Source organism: Bos grunniens, chromosome 14, assembly GCF_055505025.1.
Source record: "Bos grunniens cultivar Pamir isolate PY7600 chromosome 14, Bosgru_T2T1.0, whole genome shotgun sequence".
NCBI lineage: Eukaryota > Metazoa > Chordata > Mammalia > Artiodactyla > Bovidae > Bos > Bos grunniens.
Window position 1 is genome coordinate 66,974,983 of NC_141178.1, and position 17,636 is coordinate 66,992,618.

Sequence of the window (17,636 nt, forward strand, 5' to 3'; positions counted from 1 at the left end):
GTTTAAAGGGATTCAGGGAGCCAAAGGCATTTTTTGTGGGTGGAACTGCCGGCCGTGGGCAGAGATGTCACTGGGCAGGTGGGTGACAGCAAGATGGCGAGAGGCCTTATTCTTCTGGGAAGCCTTTAAAAAATCTAAGCTCCACTCAATTCATCAAGAACCACAGGTATAAGGCAGGACTCTGAAATCTTTTTAAACTTTTTATTTTACATTGGAGTACAGCTGATTAACAACTTTGTGATAGTTTCAGGTGGACAGCCAAACAACTGAGCCAGACATGTACACGTATCCTTCAAAATCTGTAGTTTAAAACAAGCTTCCCAAGTAATTAAGATCCATCAGTGACGTAAGGAAAGCATATCATTTATCAAACTCTAAAGTAAGGGCTTCCCTGGTGACTCAGATGGTAAATAATCCGCCTGCAAGGCAGGAGGCACCGATTTGATCCCTGGGTTGGGAAGATCTCGTGGAGAAGGGAATGGCAACCCACTCTAGTATTCTTGCCTGGGAAATCCCACGGACAGAGGAGCCTGGCGGGCTACAGCCCATGGGTCACAAAGAGTGAGAGACGACTGAGTGACTAAGCACATACTAAAAAACATCACGTATTTTTATGAACAACACTGCTCTATTCAGTTTGAGTCCTGGAGACTGTCTTCATCAGTTCACAGAACGTCAGCAATCCGGGCTCACTGATTAAAGTCCACCTCGACTGTCTGGACCTCACTGGGTGTCCTGAAAGCTCCAGCTTCCATCTGCCCTCCTCACGCACACCCTGAGGGTCTCTTCTAAACATATTTCTCACCTAACCTGCTCACTCTTTATCCTCCGCTTGCCCCTGCTTCCTTTGTCTCCCAAGCAAAAATCAGAAACTGTAAAGATAATACAGAAAAAGAAAATTTAGACTGTCCAACTTAATTTGTATTTTAAGATTTAATAGGGCCAAAGAGAGATTTTAAATTATAGAGTATTAGAGCCAAAAAAAGATTACTTGCAACTATCTAAGGCTCTACTAGATCCTGGGAAAACCCCTTTTACAAATGGGGAAATCAAAGCCTGAAGAAGTGAAACAAAATTACTCAGAGTTACAGAGCTGGCCAAGCAGAAGACAAACACAGCATCCAACCTCTGACCTAGTCGTCACTTCAAGGTGCTACGTAGATTGGTTTCTTTTCAATGCAATCAGGATTAATAAATTTAAAAGCAAACTTAAGGGACTTTGTTGATGATCCACAGGTTAGGACTCCACACTTTCACTGCCAAGGATGTGGGTTCGAGCCCTGGTCAGGAAACTAAGATTCCCACAAGCCATGCAGCCAAAAAAAAAAAAAAGCAAACTTAAGTTTATACTAAACCCAGCAGCTTCTTACATAAAGCATCATAATTTAGTTGTTAAAATCCGGACTCTGGGCCAGGCTCCAGTCTCCCCACTTCCAAGCTATATGACCTTGGTTGGTTTAGATAAGCTCTCTTCACCCAGACTTCATCATCTAGAATGAAGATCACAAGCACTGATCTCAGAGAGCTGTTCTGAGAATAAAAAGACTCACTGCATGTAAAGCACGTGGGACAGAGCCTGGCCTGTGTTACGTATTCTACAAAGGTGATTAGAGACCATCTAGTCGGCCGGGATCCATTTCCTTCCTTCTTAGAATCTTAAACTCCTCACTCTGGGTCTGGTGCATCGTCATCTCAACATCCCAGAGATGGCTGTTCAAAGCTATAAAGCGATTACAGAAGCAGACAGAGGCAGCCAGAAATGAGAGTCACACAGCAGTATGCTCTCCAAAGGCCCTTGCTGACACCAGCAAATGATGCAGCGGCCACGAAGGCCAGTGCTGACTAAGACGGAGCATCTCATCGCAACGTGCCCCTGCCTTGCAGTGAAAGGGGGGTAAGGCCTGGCGGGCACCGGGCTGCACGCTTACGGGTGGAGGAACACTGCTCCCCAGACCGACCACCAAGGACTGCGAAGCCTCCCCGCACCTTTGTGCTTTCTCTTAAGTAACTCAGACAACTGTGCCCCAGTCAGTTCAAACCACTCCCATGACAGCCCATGTGCTCGTCCATCACGGCCACGAGGAAAATGGAGACCCTGCTTCACAAAGTCAGGCATTCTTTGTACACCAAATGCCAAGACACTAATTCTTTGTGGCCAGTAACACGCAAACAGGTGTACTTTCATACTGAGCACAAGCTGTATATTCATTCCAGAATGCAAAGATCAACAAAATACTGAACTGTATGTATTACGGTGTTAACTCTTAAATTCCATTATAGTTTAATTATTAACCTAAACATACACATTACAGTAGCAGCTTATACTCTTAAAAAAAAATAAACAAAACAGCTCGAATTTATTTCCACATTCATAACTACTTAACAATAGTTACAGGACTAGATTGACTTTGCTGTCATAATGACTAGCGTTTAAAAGATTTTTCTAAATAAGTTATTTTCACAGCCAGTACAAAATATTTGCTAAAAAGGACAAAAAACCTTTCAGAGCCATTTCCTCTGGGAAACAATATGGAATGCTAATATTTTGGAAACCAGAGACCCGCTAGTTTGAGATTCTGGATGCCTGTCCAAAAGAGACACACATAAGAATAACTGTTACTCCCTTCTCTTACTTAAAACAAGGGCTCGAAAAACATTACATCAATAGGCACTAAGCAGGCTTCTCTGGCGGTCGAGTGGTTAAGAATCTGCCTGCCAATGTAGGGGACATGGGTTCGATCCCTGGTCTGGGACGATCCCACATACCACAGGGCAATGAAACCCCTACTGAGTCTGTGCCCCCTAGAGCCCACGTTCTGTAACAAGAGAAGCCACTGGAATGAGAATCCTGAGCACCACAACTAGAGATAGCCTGCATGCAGCAACAAAGACCCAGCGCATCCAAAAATAAACGAACTAAGCAAGAGACTGGACTTTCCAGAGTGTGTAGATATCAAACTGCAAACTGTATTAGAGCTGCAGCCTGTAATGACTGTGAGCCAAAATATATTCGCTGCTGACCAAAACAGCTTGACGCATTTTTTAACAGATTCTTCATTTCCCTGGAGATGCATACAACCGTTAAAAAGAGATTACCCATAGATCTCTAGAAGCATGTACACATGGGTATTAACTGCAGTGTAGTGTGTAACAGTGAATAAGTGGAGATAATCTAAATATCCCCGAAAAAAAGAATGATTAAACTGTGCTATACCCACACAAGAAATTCCATTTGGTGGCTAAAAAGAATGAGGTAGATTCTCTAGGCACTGACATAGAAAGATAATTATAATATACTGGGAACTAAAAGCATGGGAACAATGTTTCTCATGGGCCACCTTTTGAAAAAGATCTTAAAATATATTTTATTCTATATATCAATTTACATGTTGTTCTATGATTAATTTTTCCTGCTATATATGTTTAAGAATGCAAAAAAAGTCTATAAATGTCACTAAACCCCATCTCTGCAGAGGGTACTCGGAGGGTAGACTTTATATACTTTGTTACATAACTTTTTTAAACTAAGGCGCATGTTCTGCATTTTGCACTTGTTAAGCAATTGTTAAGTAAAAAATTAACTTAATAAAACTAATTTGACATTTAATTGAACATCAGATGTGCCTTCAAGTTTCTCTCTTATTGCCATAAAATATACCTTTCTTTGTGTCAACCATACATTTTTTCGGTCATGTGAGTTCTCACACTCCTACATTTAATAGAAAGTTACTTCTTTCAAATACATATAGATTCTAGACATCTCGAGATGTCAAGTACTGTGGTATCGCTAAAAAATGACCTGAAATCAGATGGTTTAGAAATAGATCCAAGTAGGGATCTTGTTCACTGCAACATTATTCGTCTCCTGTCAAAGACATCGCTTCCAAACTCCTTTACCTCCACCAGCACCACAGAGAGGTTAGTCCGGTTTCTTTTCCCACAAACAATGGTTTTTCCTCCCTTCAACCATGAGAATTTGCAGGCCCTTCAGTTTCCCACCAAGAACCCTTCTCAGCAGCAACTTCTGCAAAAACCCAGGTTCCTGTTGCAGGAAATTATGGACAATCAGAGAATACCTTTTATTCCATCCTCTAGGTTCCACTGAGTAATTAAACACTAAAACTTAAACTTATGAATCACAGAGCCTCAAAAATGCAGCGCCAGATACTTAGGTTCTTATAAAATAATAGAGCAACTCTTTAAGAAAGACACACTGTGATGGTCATTGTAGAAAGACATCCTCATGACTGGTGAGTCCAGTCCCAAATGCTGCTGCAAAGAAAATATGATAAAACAGACCCAATAGCACTAACAGCAGTGAACACTGGCCTGAATATCACATTCCTCTTTATACTTGTATATTCTAAAGATTTCATAACAAACACACATTGGTATGTAGAAAGTTTTTTTAAGGTTCTTAAAAAGATACTGGTTAAGACCCTGGTCAAGCTGACAAACCAACCCTCTGGGTCTCCAACACATTCTCCCAGGGAACCTTTGAAAACTCCACTGGCATCTTGGAAATGAGGAGAAACATTACCTCTCCTGGGAGAACTTCGACTCCCTGAGCTGAGCTAATTGCTCACTTTTCCATATTCCCTGAGCACTCTGTCCTACCACTATTACCACACCAAACATGTTATTTCTACACTGAGATTCTTGATTTGCAGGTAGCATTCCAAGCCCCTCCAGGATGCAGAACATGCTGATTGTTGTGGTCCCAAGATAGTGCCTGAAATATCAGTAGTTTTCAAGCATCTTGAATGAGAAGAGTCCTCATTGCAAATTTATCTCAATATTTAATTAAGCACCTATGATAAATAAGGATGTACTGAAGTCCGCTAGAGGTACATACTCATTGTGGGCTTCATAGGTTAACTGTTGGGAGCAAATCCACCCAACACTGGCCCCCGACACCTATATTTTCCAATGTTACCACGATGATAACAAGAACAGACCTGTAGCTGTTAGTGTACAAGGAGACCCAGAAAGAAGGCAAAAAAAAAAAAAAAGCAGCAGAAGAGATTCTCTGTCTCGGAATGAAATGGGAAGCACCCCTCTTTGAACGGGGGCCTCTAGATTATGGGCAATGTCATACTTCTAACGATGGTGCTGGGTAGAGAAAGATTTACTTGCTTCTCTACAGACCTTTCACAGGTTATAAATATTCTTTTCCATGATTCAATAGTCACTGAAACCAATACAAATTTTCAAAAGAATTCCCTCTGTTCACTGATTTAATAAACACACTTTAAACATCTACTGTGTGTGAAGTGCTATGTTTTGGGAAAGTTCAGACACGCACCAGTCAGTCTATACCTTGAGGGCTTTGAAGTCAAACGTGGGACACACATACAACACGGTAGGAAGCTATGTATAATGGTTTCCTCATTTTATGGGAACCCAGGAAAAAATGGTCTAACCCATCATCCTCACTGCTTCTCATTCCACAAGGGAATGAGGAAAATCTTAAGACGACACGTATGAGGAGGGAAAAGCAAATTGCAACCAACACACAGCTCAGGACTCTGCAACCAGCACGTCGTTAAAAGTGATGACAAGCACATCAAGCCATCTCAGGCACAAACACTGGTTCCTTTGGTTTATTTTTCCTTCTTCTCATGCGCTTTATTATCTGGAGAACAATTTGCAGCATCTACTATGCAGAATCCCCCAGAGTTAAAAATATATATATTTTTAAATATGAGTCAGCCAAGCTCTGATAACTTGAGCTCTATCTTCGTGTGAAGCCAAGGGTAAGAGCCCACATGCGGAAAGCCATCCCTCCATCTGCTTACCACGTGTGTTGGTGGCCATGTCAGCCACTTTCTGGAAGGCGTCCAAGAAGGCAGCTGCTGCTACGACTGTTGTCCTAAAATGCAAACAGATAACAAAAGCATGAGGACTGTCTCACACCAGCACATGCGTGACAGCAAAAGGGCTGGAATCCCTGCCAGGGACAGAAATCACCCTCCAAGAGGGAAACCCTGACTGGATACAGACAACCATTGGCTTAGTGGACTCTTTTTTTTTAATTGGAGTATAATTTCTTTACAATGTTGTGCTGGTCTCTGCCATACAACAACATGAATCAGTCATAGGTATGTGTGTGTGTGTGTGTGTGTATCTTTATATGTATGTGTGTGTGTTTCCCCTCCCTCTTGAACTTCCCTCCCGCCCCCTACCCCATCCCACCCCTCTAGGCTGTCACAGGGCACCAGGTTGGGTTCCCTGTGTTATATAGCAACTTCCCATTAGCTACCTGTTTTGCATACGGTAATGTATATGTTTCAAAGCTACTCTCTCAATTCATCCCACCCTCTCCATCCCCCACTGTGTGTGGACCTACTTTTTAAAGACTTTCTCCTACTGCACTGTACCCCAATAAGGTATGGCTCATGCAGTACTAATCAACAAATGCTAACTATTCTTCCTACTCCATTTCACCTGATGGTATAAAATTATTAACAAGTAAAACTTCACAAAGAAGGAAAAGACAGGTGTTTCTACCTAAAAGGAAAAGCATTTAAAAAAAATATATATAAGTGGTATGGCTGAAAGATACTTTAGAGCAGGAAAACAATATAGCTACATGAATTGGTAGAAGGGATCCTGAAGAGATCTACGTTAAACAATTCATCTTAGAGATGGGAAAACTGAGATCACCAGTTCCTACCACAGCTGAGACTAGTAGCCCAGCATGACTTACAATCCCATGTTCATCCCAGCTATGTGACTTTCCCCCGTAAATCATGACTATAGTGAAACCAACATACTATTTTTTCAACATTAGAATGCTATCTCAACAGCATCTCCTGAATTCCTAAAAGCTGAGACCAAGGAGGGGTTACTATCTCATTTACTTTCCTAGAGTTCTCTTGAATTCTTCCCATTCTCTTGAGCACTGGGAGATGCCTTGAGCACTTTGTGATCTACTGGTTCCTAGAATCATGGTCCAAGATGTCATTCAACAAAGTAATCACCACTGCATCCCAGGGCTGTGAACAACCAGGACAAGCAAGCCAGCCCCAGGCTCACTCACAAGAACACGTACAACAGAGTTTACAGCCTGATGTTAATGTCCAAGTAGTTCCCATATGAATACAGTCCTTATAGAGCATCCCTAATAATTCAAAGTTGGGAAGGAAGAAGATGAGAAAAAGAAAAAGGACTAAAAAGGGAAGAAGATGAGAAGAAGGATTTAAATACAAAGTTCAAAATGGAGGAGGAAAAAAAAAAAAAGAAATAAATGACCTTTGAGCCTAAGCAAGGCAGCTGCGAAACAAAAGGCTCTTGGAAGGTGCTAGAAGTGGTCCCCAGGAAAACCTGGGCAACAGTCCCTTAGAGCCAAGCTTCAAAATGAGGCCTGATATTTTCCAGTAGAGCAGGAAAACATTCTGGTCAAAACACACACACAGACATACACACTAAACAAAAACAAAAACCCTCTTCAAAGCATATTTCTTGAAGAGTTGGCACCAACTGCAAACCATGGAAAAGTTAGCTTTACGCTCTGAGATTTATAAACAACTCATTCAAATTTATAATTAATATCTGACCCAACAGCTGTATTTACTCTCACTCAAGTCAAGGCCGATCTTCCAAACGAGCCAGCTATAGAGGTGCCTCAAGTATTACATGGTCACCAGGGCTCCCGTGAAAACAAAGACTGTGGTCAAGTGTGAGGAATTAAGAGCTTTTAAACACCGCCTTCCGATGAGCCATATTTCACGGACTGCTTTTGTCACAGGACATCTTAGCCCTCTCTGATGGTGCAGAGCAAACATGCATCCATTAGCAGGAGAAAGGAGTGATTCAGTTTACACGCTCCAAGAGTCTGCCTCTTCTCTGGTCTTATCCTTACCCACTCTCTTAACACAGAAAATTAAACCACAGGCTTGAGCTTCCCACGGTGCTCTCAACCAGGTACTAGTAGCTTGACAAAATAAAGTAATGGTCTCTGCCTCATGGAGCCTATTGTTTAACATATATGTACACACACATGCACACATGTGTGTACATATATGTTATGTACATATATAGCTTGACAAAATAAATGGTCTCTGCCTCATAGGACTTATTGTTTAACATATATGTACACACACACACACACACACGTGTATGTGTATGGCTTCCCTGGTGGCTCAGAAGGTAAAGAATCTGCCTGCAATGCGGGAGACCTGGGTTCGATCCCTGGGTCAGGAAGATCCCCTGGAGAAGGGAATGGTAACCCACTCCAGTTTTCTTGCCTGGAAAAACCCCATAGACAGAGGAGCCTGGCAGACTACAGTCCATGGGGTCACAAAGAGCGGGACATGACTGAGCAACTAACACTTTATATATATAATATGCATATTATATCTATATAGGGCTGGCCAAAATGTTCATTTGGGTTTTTCCATAAGCTGTAACAGAAAATCCTGAATGAACTTTTTGACCAACCCCAATATATTATAATGTACTTTGTACCAGTAGGGATAAGATTGCTTTAAGTCTTATTCTGTATGTTTAAGACAGCCCATCAGTTAATTATTTTAAGTTTTTGCTGCTTCATTGGTAAAAGGAGAAGAGCATCTTTTCCCTGGTCAACCCTGAAAACCTGCCAGACAATTAAATGAGGCCAGATAAGAAGAAGCGTAGCAGGGAGGGGTTGTACTTACATGTTTTACAACAGGAGGCGACCTCCTACAGGATGGAGACTAACCTATTTGAAATGAACCATGATGGGGGCAGAGTTGGGGGAGAGGGCCTCACATTCTGAGAAGAGTAGGTTGGATCTGATCCAGGACAAAGTAATCATAGGTTCTCAAGCAAAGAAATGGCAAAAGGACTCAACAAGCAGCAAAAGGGCCATATTCTGAAGCCCATGGTCCACCTGAATGCCCACTCATGACTCTGGAAATCCCAGGCCCCACGAAGCTGAATAATGGACTGGGAAATTTCCACATCTCTCAAGTTCTCTCCTAATCTACAGGGGAGCCAGGGAATGCCCAGTTCTGTGGCCAAAGTTCTGGGCAGGAACCCCTGGGGTCAACAGGCAAAGTCCTAAGAACATCATGTTACTCCTCCCACCTCTGTCTGTCATCCATATGGTTTCTTATCCTAGAAAACACCTACCTGCTTCGTTCTCTGGAAAACCATCCCCGTACACCTTAATCAATCCATGTCACCCCCACAGCCATGACCAGAGTCATGAAAACAACCTCTTTTTCAAATGTCCCAGCTCTCTTGAAGCACCCACTAAGTGCAATCACAACCCTCTCCCCACTGATTTTAAAAGCATATGGCTTTAACAAGAAGATGTTGCCATATTTTCTACTGTATGTCAAATTATGTATTAACAAGCACATGATGAGGCAATAATAATAGCCCCTTAGAGCAGATCAGCATTAGATCTCATTGTTTTAAAACAGCTTTATTGAGACATAATTTGTATACCATAAAGTTCACACATTTTAGGTGTGTAAGTTAACAATTTTTCAGTAAATTCAGAGTTATGCAAACACCACCGCAATCCAGTTTTAGAATATTTCCATCACCCCAACAAGGTCCCTCATGGCCATTTGCAGTCAACCTCCTTTCCCACTCCTAGCCCCAGGAAACCACTAGTCTCCATCTGTCTCTATAGATTTGCATTACATAGACAATTCATGGAAACGGAATTATACAAACTAAGCTTTAAACTCTGTAAGGATAGGCAGGAAGCAGAAAGAACTGTGGAGCCAGACTGCCTCAGTTCAATTCCCTGCTCTCTCATTTACTAGCTGCGTGAATTTGGGTAAGTTATTCTCCTTATCTGTGCCTCAGTTTTCTCATCAGCAAAATGGGATAACAACTATACTTACCTTTTGGGGTCCTGAGATTTAACTGTTACCATATACCTGGCATGTAGGGAACACTCTTTATATATCATCCATGGCTACCTTACATATAACTGACTTCATTTGACCCTCAAAATTCCAGTGGAAGGAGGCAAAGCAGATATGAGTTGATTTTACATACAGGAATCAGTGGTCAGGACACATGGCTAGTAAGTGGCATGCTTCTCCACCTGTAAGACTTCCAAAAGTAACCCTAGTTCAACTCTTGGGTCCCTGTTCTTGCATCCTTTGTCTAAGGCCGCTGCCGTTTTCTTGGAGATGACGTGCTTCTACTTACCGAAGCTGGGACTGCAGCTTTCCGGCTTTGTTAATGAAATCTTCCCAAACCGGATAACTCCCCTACAACAAAACAAAGCCATTGATCAGTAAGTCCAGCTGTGACAGATATCTGATGAAGACACTGGTAGCACACCCAACTCCAATGATAGGTGGGTCCAAATTCTAGATATGTGGAACATGTAGGACTCTACCCTGAACCACCTGATGATGCCTCTGGCTGTTCCCCTCCTTATCCCAGAAGGCAGGGAGGAGGGAACCAGAGTGTTTGCAGCTCCTCTCCAGGACAGGAGGCTACTGGCAAGCATTAGATGGTAAGGAATCCTCCTACAATGTGGGAGACCTGGGTTCGATCCCTGGGTTGGGAAGATCCCCTGGAGGAGGGCATGGCAACCCACTCCAGTATTCTTGCCTGGAGAAGCCCCATGGACAGAGAAGCCTGGTGGGTTACAGTCCATGGGGTCGCAAAGAGTTAGACATGACTGAGCAACTAAGCAAACAGCACAGCATTAGTCTAGCAGAATCTCAAGGTTGGGAGGTTACCTAAATATAGCTGCTCAGCTGATGGCTTGAGGCCAGCATCTACATACTACATGGTTATAGGTGGTTCCCCAGCGTATTGCAGCTAACAGGACACTTGTCACCCTCCATGGCAACCTACCTACATCAGCCAAGCTTTCCTTTCTATCCACGCAGTCTTACTCCTAACCTAGGAATCCACAGAGTTAAATTGATCCTGCTTCCATATCCATCTTTTCCAAGAACGAAGGACAACCAGCACATTCATTCACAGCATTCCTTCTTTCAGCTCCCAACTGCAACTCCATTTCTACACGGGACCCTGTCTCACATCCCCACAGTGTCTTGGGGATATTCCATTACGTGTCTCTACTCTTCTAAGTATGGTATGTGTGTGTGCTTAGCTGCTCAGTCGTGTCCGACTCCTTGCGACCCTATGGACTGAAGCCCACCAGGTTCCTCTGTCCATGGGATTCTCCCGGCAAGAATACTGGAGTGGGTTGCCATTCCCTTCTCCAGGGAGTCTTCCCAACCCAGGGATCGAACCCAGGTCTCCCGCAATGCAGATGGATTCTTTACCATCTGAGCCCCCAGGGAAGCCCTCTAAGGTGCTTGAGACAAACCCTAAACCGCAGGTGCAGTTCTGGCTGGGGCAAACCAGAGTGGGGTCTGACACAGCACATTAAACGTATACTAAGAAAAAAAAAAGAAATGTATACTAAGATCAGGTAACCAACTAAGAGTCCATGCAAAATAAACCCAGACAAGAGGAAACCATGGTTAGAAAATCAGTGTCTGGCATCAGATCATTTAAACATAGAACTCAATGGACACGAATTTGAACAAACTCCAGGAGACAGTGAAGGACAGGGAAGCCTGGCATGCTGCAGTGTATGGGGCCACAAAGAGTCAGACACGACTTAACAACTGAACAACAAGATCAGGTAACCAACTAAGAGTCAATGCAAAATAAACCCAGAGAAGAGGAAGCCGTGGTTAGAGAAGCGGTGTTTGGCACCGAATCATTTAGACATAGAACTAACTCTAAACACCTGGCAGATTATGGTTGTAGGATAGAATATAAATGTTATGAACCTTCACAAGGTAAAAATAACATATGACACCTCTTGATTTTGTCATTAAGGAGAGAGGATGGAGAAACTGTAATACAGTGAATCATCTCATTTTTTATTATAGAAGCCCCATCAATCCCCAGGCAGCAGGAAGCACAGAACAGTGGGGCCTTCTGTGGGAGCTGTGGACTTCTGTAAATACACTAAAATCTTCCAATTAAAGCTATGCCCAGGAAAAAAAGGAAAAAGTAAGTCCCATCAAAATAGACTAAAACTGAAACTGAGTTAAAACATAATGATTTCAGCTTTCTAATTTTCCCCTAATAATTTTAATAATCTCTTCCCCCCTTACTCTTTATTTCAGTTATTATTTATTTTATTGAAATATAGTTGATTTATAATGTTGTCTTTTAAAAAATTTTTAATTTATCTTTTAATTGAAGGATAATTATTTTACAGAATTTTGCTGCTTTCTGCCAAACATCAACAAGAATCAGCCACACGTATACATATGTCTCCTCCTTCTCGAACCTCCCTTCCACCTCCCACTCCATCCCACCCCTCTAGGTTGTCACAGAGCCCCAGTCTGAGTTCCCTGAGTCATACAGCAAATTCCGACTGGCTATCTCTTTACAGGTAATGTATGTTTCCATGTAACTCTCTCCATACATCCCCTTACTCTTTAAGAGCATACTTTCTGAACCTTGCCACCACTGACATTTTGAGCTAGATAATTTTTTTTTTTGTCAAGATGGAGGTGGGGGCCTGTCTTGTGCATTACAGGGTGTTCAGCAGCTGCTCCAACCTCCATTCACTAGACGTCAGTAACACTCACGGATGTCACTGGATGTGACAAAATGCCCAGACATTGTTCCTACAGGGCAAAATCACCCTTGGTGAAGAACCACTGCTTCAGAGGAATGTCTGGGAAATGAGTTTCTTCTGGTGAAGAAACAGTTATCTGAAGCTCAGCAATTTCTTCAGTATTACTTCATTTCAATGTCAGTTTTTTAAATAATTATTATTTTGAAAATATCTTGCACAGAACATCTGTTCTAAAAGTGTGTTCATTTATATATTTTGAGTCTTCTGGACAGCAAGAGGATCAAACCAGTCAATTCTAAAGGAAATCAACCATGAATATTTATTGGAAGGCCAGATGCTGAAGCTCCAATACTTTGGCCACCTGATGCAAAGAGCCGACTCACTGGAAAAGACCATGATGCTAGGAAAGATAGAAGGCAGGAGGAGAAGGGGGTGACAGAGGATGAGATGGTCAGATGGCATCACCGACTCGATGGACATGAGTTTGAGCAAGCTCCGGGAGTTGTTGATGGACAGGGAAGCCTGGCGTGCTGCAGTCCATGGTGTCACAAAGAATTGGACATGAGTGGCTGAACAACAATATATTTCTTGAGCTATCAAGTCTGCCTGAAAATGTGCAAGATGTCAGGAAAACCATCTACCCAACATTAAAATGGAATATTCCTGGGAGCTGAGATTTGGACCAATGTGTTGTGTTCTTGTTTGTACTTTCCTCCATTGCTATAGCTTCCTGTTGTTGTTGGTTTTTTTTTAAAATAAGGGTCATACATCATTTTTATGAAAACAATGTAGTCACCACTACACTTAAAAAAATTTAAGATCAAATTAGCGGTTCTGGCAGTAACAGCACCTTGAATTTACAATCCATACAGCCCCTAAAATCTGTTTCACCCAGGCTGCTAGATCACATCCATCAATTCTGCGTCTGTGCACTGGGGACCTGCTCGGCCCAATTGCACACTCTGGATTTATTCCTCCAAGCGGCAATGTGCTCCCATGGGACACTGAGCTGCACCAGGCCAGGGAGTCTGCCTGACTGGCTCCTGGCAGAAGTCCTTTGACAGCTACATCTGAGCTACTGACACCAACACTCATGCACAGGTCTGGTCATCATCTGCTAAACCACTTAGCCTCCATCCCATCTCTGTGCCCCAGCAAGTCTCTTTAACCCAAGAGTGCAACTTTGTTTTTGAATGAAACCTCTAAGGGCTCAGGCTACCTTTCCAGGTCCATTAAGACATTATCGGGAATCCCACCTATAGCATTTACCATTTTGTTATCAAAACCAAATATGAACATGCCTTCTATTAAAATATCTACATCCAGGTAATAGAGGTATGGACCAAGATCAGAGTCCTCTGGCTGGGCACTAGAGATCTCTGTTCAGATGGACTTCAGCATCCCTCAGAACATGAGAGCGTTACCAACCAATTACAGCCTCATCTAGCCAGTCCTTCTCTTTCTGGTCGACAAGACAACATGAGAAGCTTTACGAAAAGCCTGAGGATATTCACAGACACTGAGCATCAACTTCCAGTCAAAGGAACTAGCATCTCCCATCTGCACACAGGACATGAGAACCAGGCCCCCTCTCTCCAGCACCAACCACTCCTATCCACAGAACCCCTGCAGAAGGTCACCAAGATGATCCACAGTATTTAAGAAAAAGGTGAGACACATTCAGGGAGAATACACCAGAATGGCGGGAGCACCAAATCCTGAGTTCTAGCCATGGCCCTGCCAGTGAACTATGTCGGGGGCGGGGGACGTCACTTGATCTCTCAGGCCAGCTCTTTATAATGGTCAACAATAAAAAGGTATAATTCCATCACCATTATTGAACACTGACATCACGGAACACTGAAAGAATGTAGGAAAGAAATAAGGAACACAAACACCGGGGCCAACCTGCTGGCCAGAATCTTAGCTCTCCCCCTCTGCCACGTGACAGCGGGCAGGTGGTCTGACTCCAGCAAGCGTCAGTCACCACTGCCCCGGATTGGTTCAAGGAGGAGATGAGGTCAGTCATCCCAAGTACCCAGAGCAGTGCCAGGCACTCTGTAAGGGCTCAATAACCTTTGACAGGTTTGATCCGAGCGTCTGCAGGCTCCCAAGAATCTCCTTCGGGATGCTGGGAGAGATGTTTACAACTCTCCAGGTTGGGACTTCCCTGGGGGTCCAGTGGTGAAGACTCTGTGCCTCCACTGCAAGGTGGGGTGGGGGTTCAATTCCTGGTCTGGGAACTAAGATCCCACAAGCTATGCAGTGCGGCCAAAAAACACTCCTGAGGTCAGACGGTCCACCCAGGCTGGAATCCCTCATTCTCAATGCTAAGAACAGAGCCAACTGTGCATCCTGAGTTCCCCACAGTTAAAGCAGACATGGAGAGAGACAGCAGGACGCACAGCGTCTGCCAGTGTCTCTGCGGCTCCTAGTACAAGGTGGATGAGTACTCAAACCCCAGATGCGTGTGCCTGAAAACAAGTGCTAGAGCCACTTTAAAATGACTACCTGCCCCCACCTGGAGCCTCATTTCAGTCTTTACCAAATTAGCAACAGAAGGAGGGTCCCCGCTGCAATTAGGGGGTACAGCACCCAGCTCTCCGCCTACGAACACCCACTCTGCCAGAAGAAGGCTGCCAACAGCCACTCTCTCCTGACTTAATGATATTTGACAGTCTAGATATTTGACAGTCTATCAAAGAGTATCAGGCCCACCTGTTTTAGGCAATATATAATTTAATGGATTCTAAAAAAAAAAAAAAACTTCTAAGAACAGAAGACAAAAATCTCCTTGTTGAGAAATGTAAGTGTGTAAACGTTATTAAAATTTAAAAGGCAAGGTGATGTTGGGTTGTTCCAGATTTTTTTTTTTTTTTAAGTTTCTTTCAAGGAAAAAAAAAGTTGAAAATCATTTTACTACAAAAATTCAAAAGCTTGGAAGGAATGAAGAAGGGACTTGGAAAATGAAAAGGTTACTGAGAGAAAAAAGCCCTGGGTTGTTCTAGACAACAAGGCTGGGTGAAGGGGAGCAGACTCAAATTTCAGAAGAAATTTGCCAATCAAGACACCATATGCACTGAGAGGCCTTTTAGAAAGCAAGTCCAGTGTGGTCCTTAATTTTCTAATCCGCGCTACCCACCAAGAAATCCCAGAAAGCTGTCTCTTGACATTGTGTCTGGCGGGGCTCTATTCATGTTTAAGGAACCCCCAGGGACGCATCCTCAAAACTACGAGGAAGTCTCAACACAGACCCCACTGTGGCGCTCACCAGAGAACACAGGTTTCACAGCTTTCCAGACAGACCAAAGTCAAGGAAAACAAGACTCCTGCCGAGCACGTGGGTTCCACCAAGTCCAAAGTCACGGGCAAAGGGAAACGAGACTCGCCTTCTGGATCTCCTTCTTGAATTTCTCTGGGGGTGCCGGGGGACGGGGGGAGGGCAGGGAGGTTTTGAAGCCTTGGCAGTTTGTTGAGAATAGAACTCAGATCACACCAGGTTCTGGGAGAAAGGAGAGACCCCTGTTGCTGGAAACTGCTGTGTTTGCAAGCATGGGGAGGACTCTCTTTAGCAAGCTGCCTGACCTTGCCCAGTTCCTACAGGGAGAGAGACGGGGCCTGCCTGAAGACAGGCTCTAAGTCTGCAGCCACAGGCAGGGTGCCCACCACACAGACCCCCCACCCCGAACCCCCACCCACACCGACTGTTCTCTCTTCTAACCTCTGGGGGGCATTCAATAATCTGGAAAACTCCTACTCAGCCATCAGCACCCAGTTCAAATGTCACCTCCTGCAGAGCATCCTGGGACCCGCCCCCTGCTTCCCTCACATCATGCAGTTCACTCTCTGAGCCTAGGTTTTCCCCACTGAACTGTGGGCTTGAGGACAGAAAAACAGAGGGAAGAAGGGAAAGTATTTCCAATAACAGGGACAAAGACAGGGAGACGGGGAGGACACATGTGGACTCCTCCAAGGGACACCAGAGTGCCACACTGATGCTGGGAGAAGCAGGAGATGGAAGGACAGACAGGGAGAGCGTGGGCAGCTGTCTAGGGCAAGATCCAGGGTTGAACTACAAACGGGGCTTGATTCAAATGGCGGGTGACTTGAATCCCAAACCAGTACAGCGACAAGAGAACCTGGCGACCCCATCACACACCTGAAGGCAGCCTGGTCCCTTGGAGGGTGGGGAGGAGAATAAAGTCATCTTCTTACTTCTGAGAGAAAGGCCTACCTATCTCGGTCAACTCCCCAAGAGGCTGGTGGCCACTTGAGCAGACAGACAAGCAGGCTGCCCTGGGTGTGTGCTAAGTTGCTTCAGTTGTGTCCAACTCTTTGTGACCTGGTGGACTGTAGCCAAGCTCTCTGTCCACGCGATTCTCCAGACAAGAACACTGGAGTGGGCTGCCGTTTCCTTCTCCAGGAGATCTTCCCGACCCAGACTTGAGCTCTGGGGATACCGAGTCCCTATCGTCTCCTCCACTTATCCCACAGCCAAACGCTGGGCAGGCCACTTGCTGGCTTGGGGTTCTCTTTTGCTTTGTATTAAACAGATGCCCGGGATGGCATCCCACACAAAGCAGAAGAAAAAAACTGTAACTTACCAGCCCGGCTAGTTCATAGTGCCCCATAAATAATGCAGCCACCGCCTCTCCCAGCCCTGCCCACGTGACAGCGGAGCCTCAGGGACAGCTGAGGGAATGAGACACCAGGCCTGCCGCTTGGGGAACACAGAGGAGCCCGGAGCCTGGGTCGGAGGAAGGGCCATTTGAGAGGAGCCAGAGACTGAAGAGGACTCCCAGGAGGAAGGAGGATTTGCCTAAGCTGAAAAAGAATAGGGACCAGCGGGGACAGGTTACAGGAAGTGAGGTTCCAGAGAAAGCTGGCTGACCAGTGGCTATGGCTGATGAGAACCCAAGTTCTAGATATATGACTGGACAGGTCATCTCCCAAACCCCTCTTCACCTTGATAAGCATCACTGTCACCACCATTACACATCACCATGTTCTGAACAGTTGCTAGATGCCTCATTAACAGATCAGCACGTCCCCAACATTAACT

At 44.3% G+C, this 17,636-nt stretch overlaps 1 protein-coding gene across 26 annotated transcripts in view; it reads right to left on the reverse strand.

Annotated features, from left to right (window-relative positions):
* The window catches only part of MTSS1 (MTSS I-BAR domain containing 1), a 161,004-nt gene that overhangs the window by 126,673 nt on the left and 16,695 nt on the right, over positions 1-17,636 (reverse strand). For all 26 annotated transcript variants that reach the window (XR_015140929.1, XM_086337138.1, XM_086337120.1 and 23 more), the window contains exons 2-3: positions 10,159-10,220; positions 5,799-5,872 (exon numbers count right to left, since the gene is read on the reverse strand). Coding sequence is in view for 25 of the 26 variants with exons in the window: in XM_086337138.1 (XP_086193264.1) it covers positions 5,799-5,872; positions 10,159-10,220 (136 nt within the window). In the remaining variant the exon portion in view is untranslated. The remainder of the gene's footprint in view (positions 1-5,798; positions 5,873-10,158; positions 10,221-17,636) is intronic.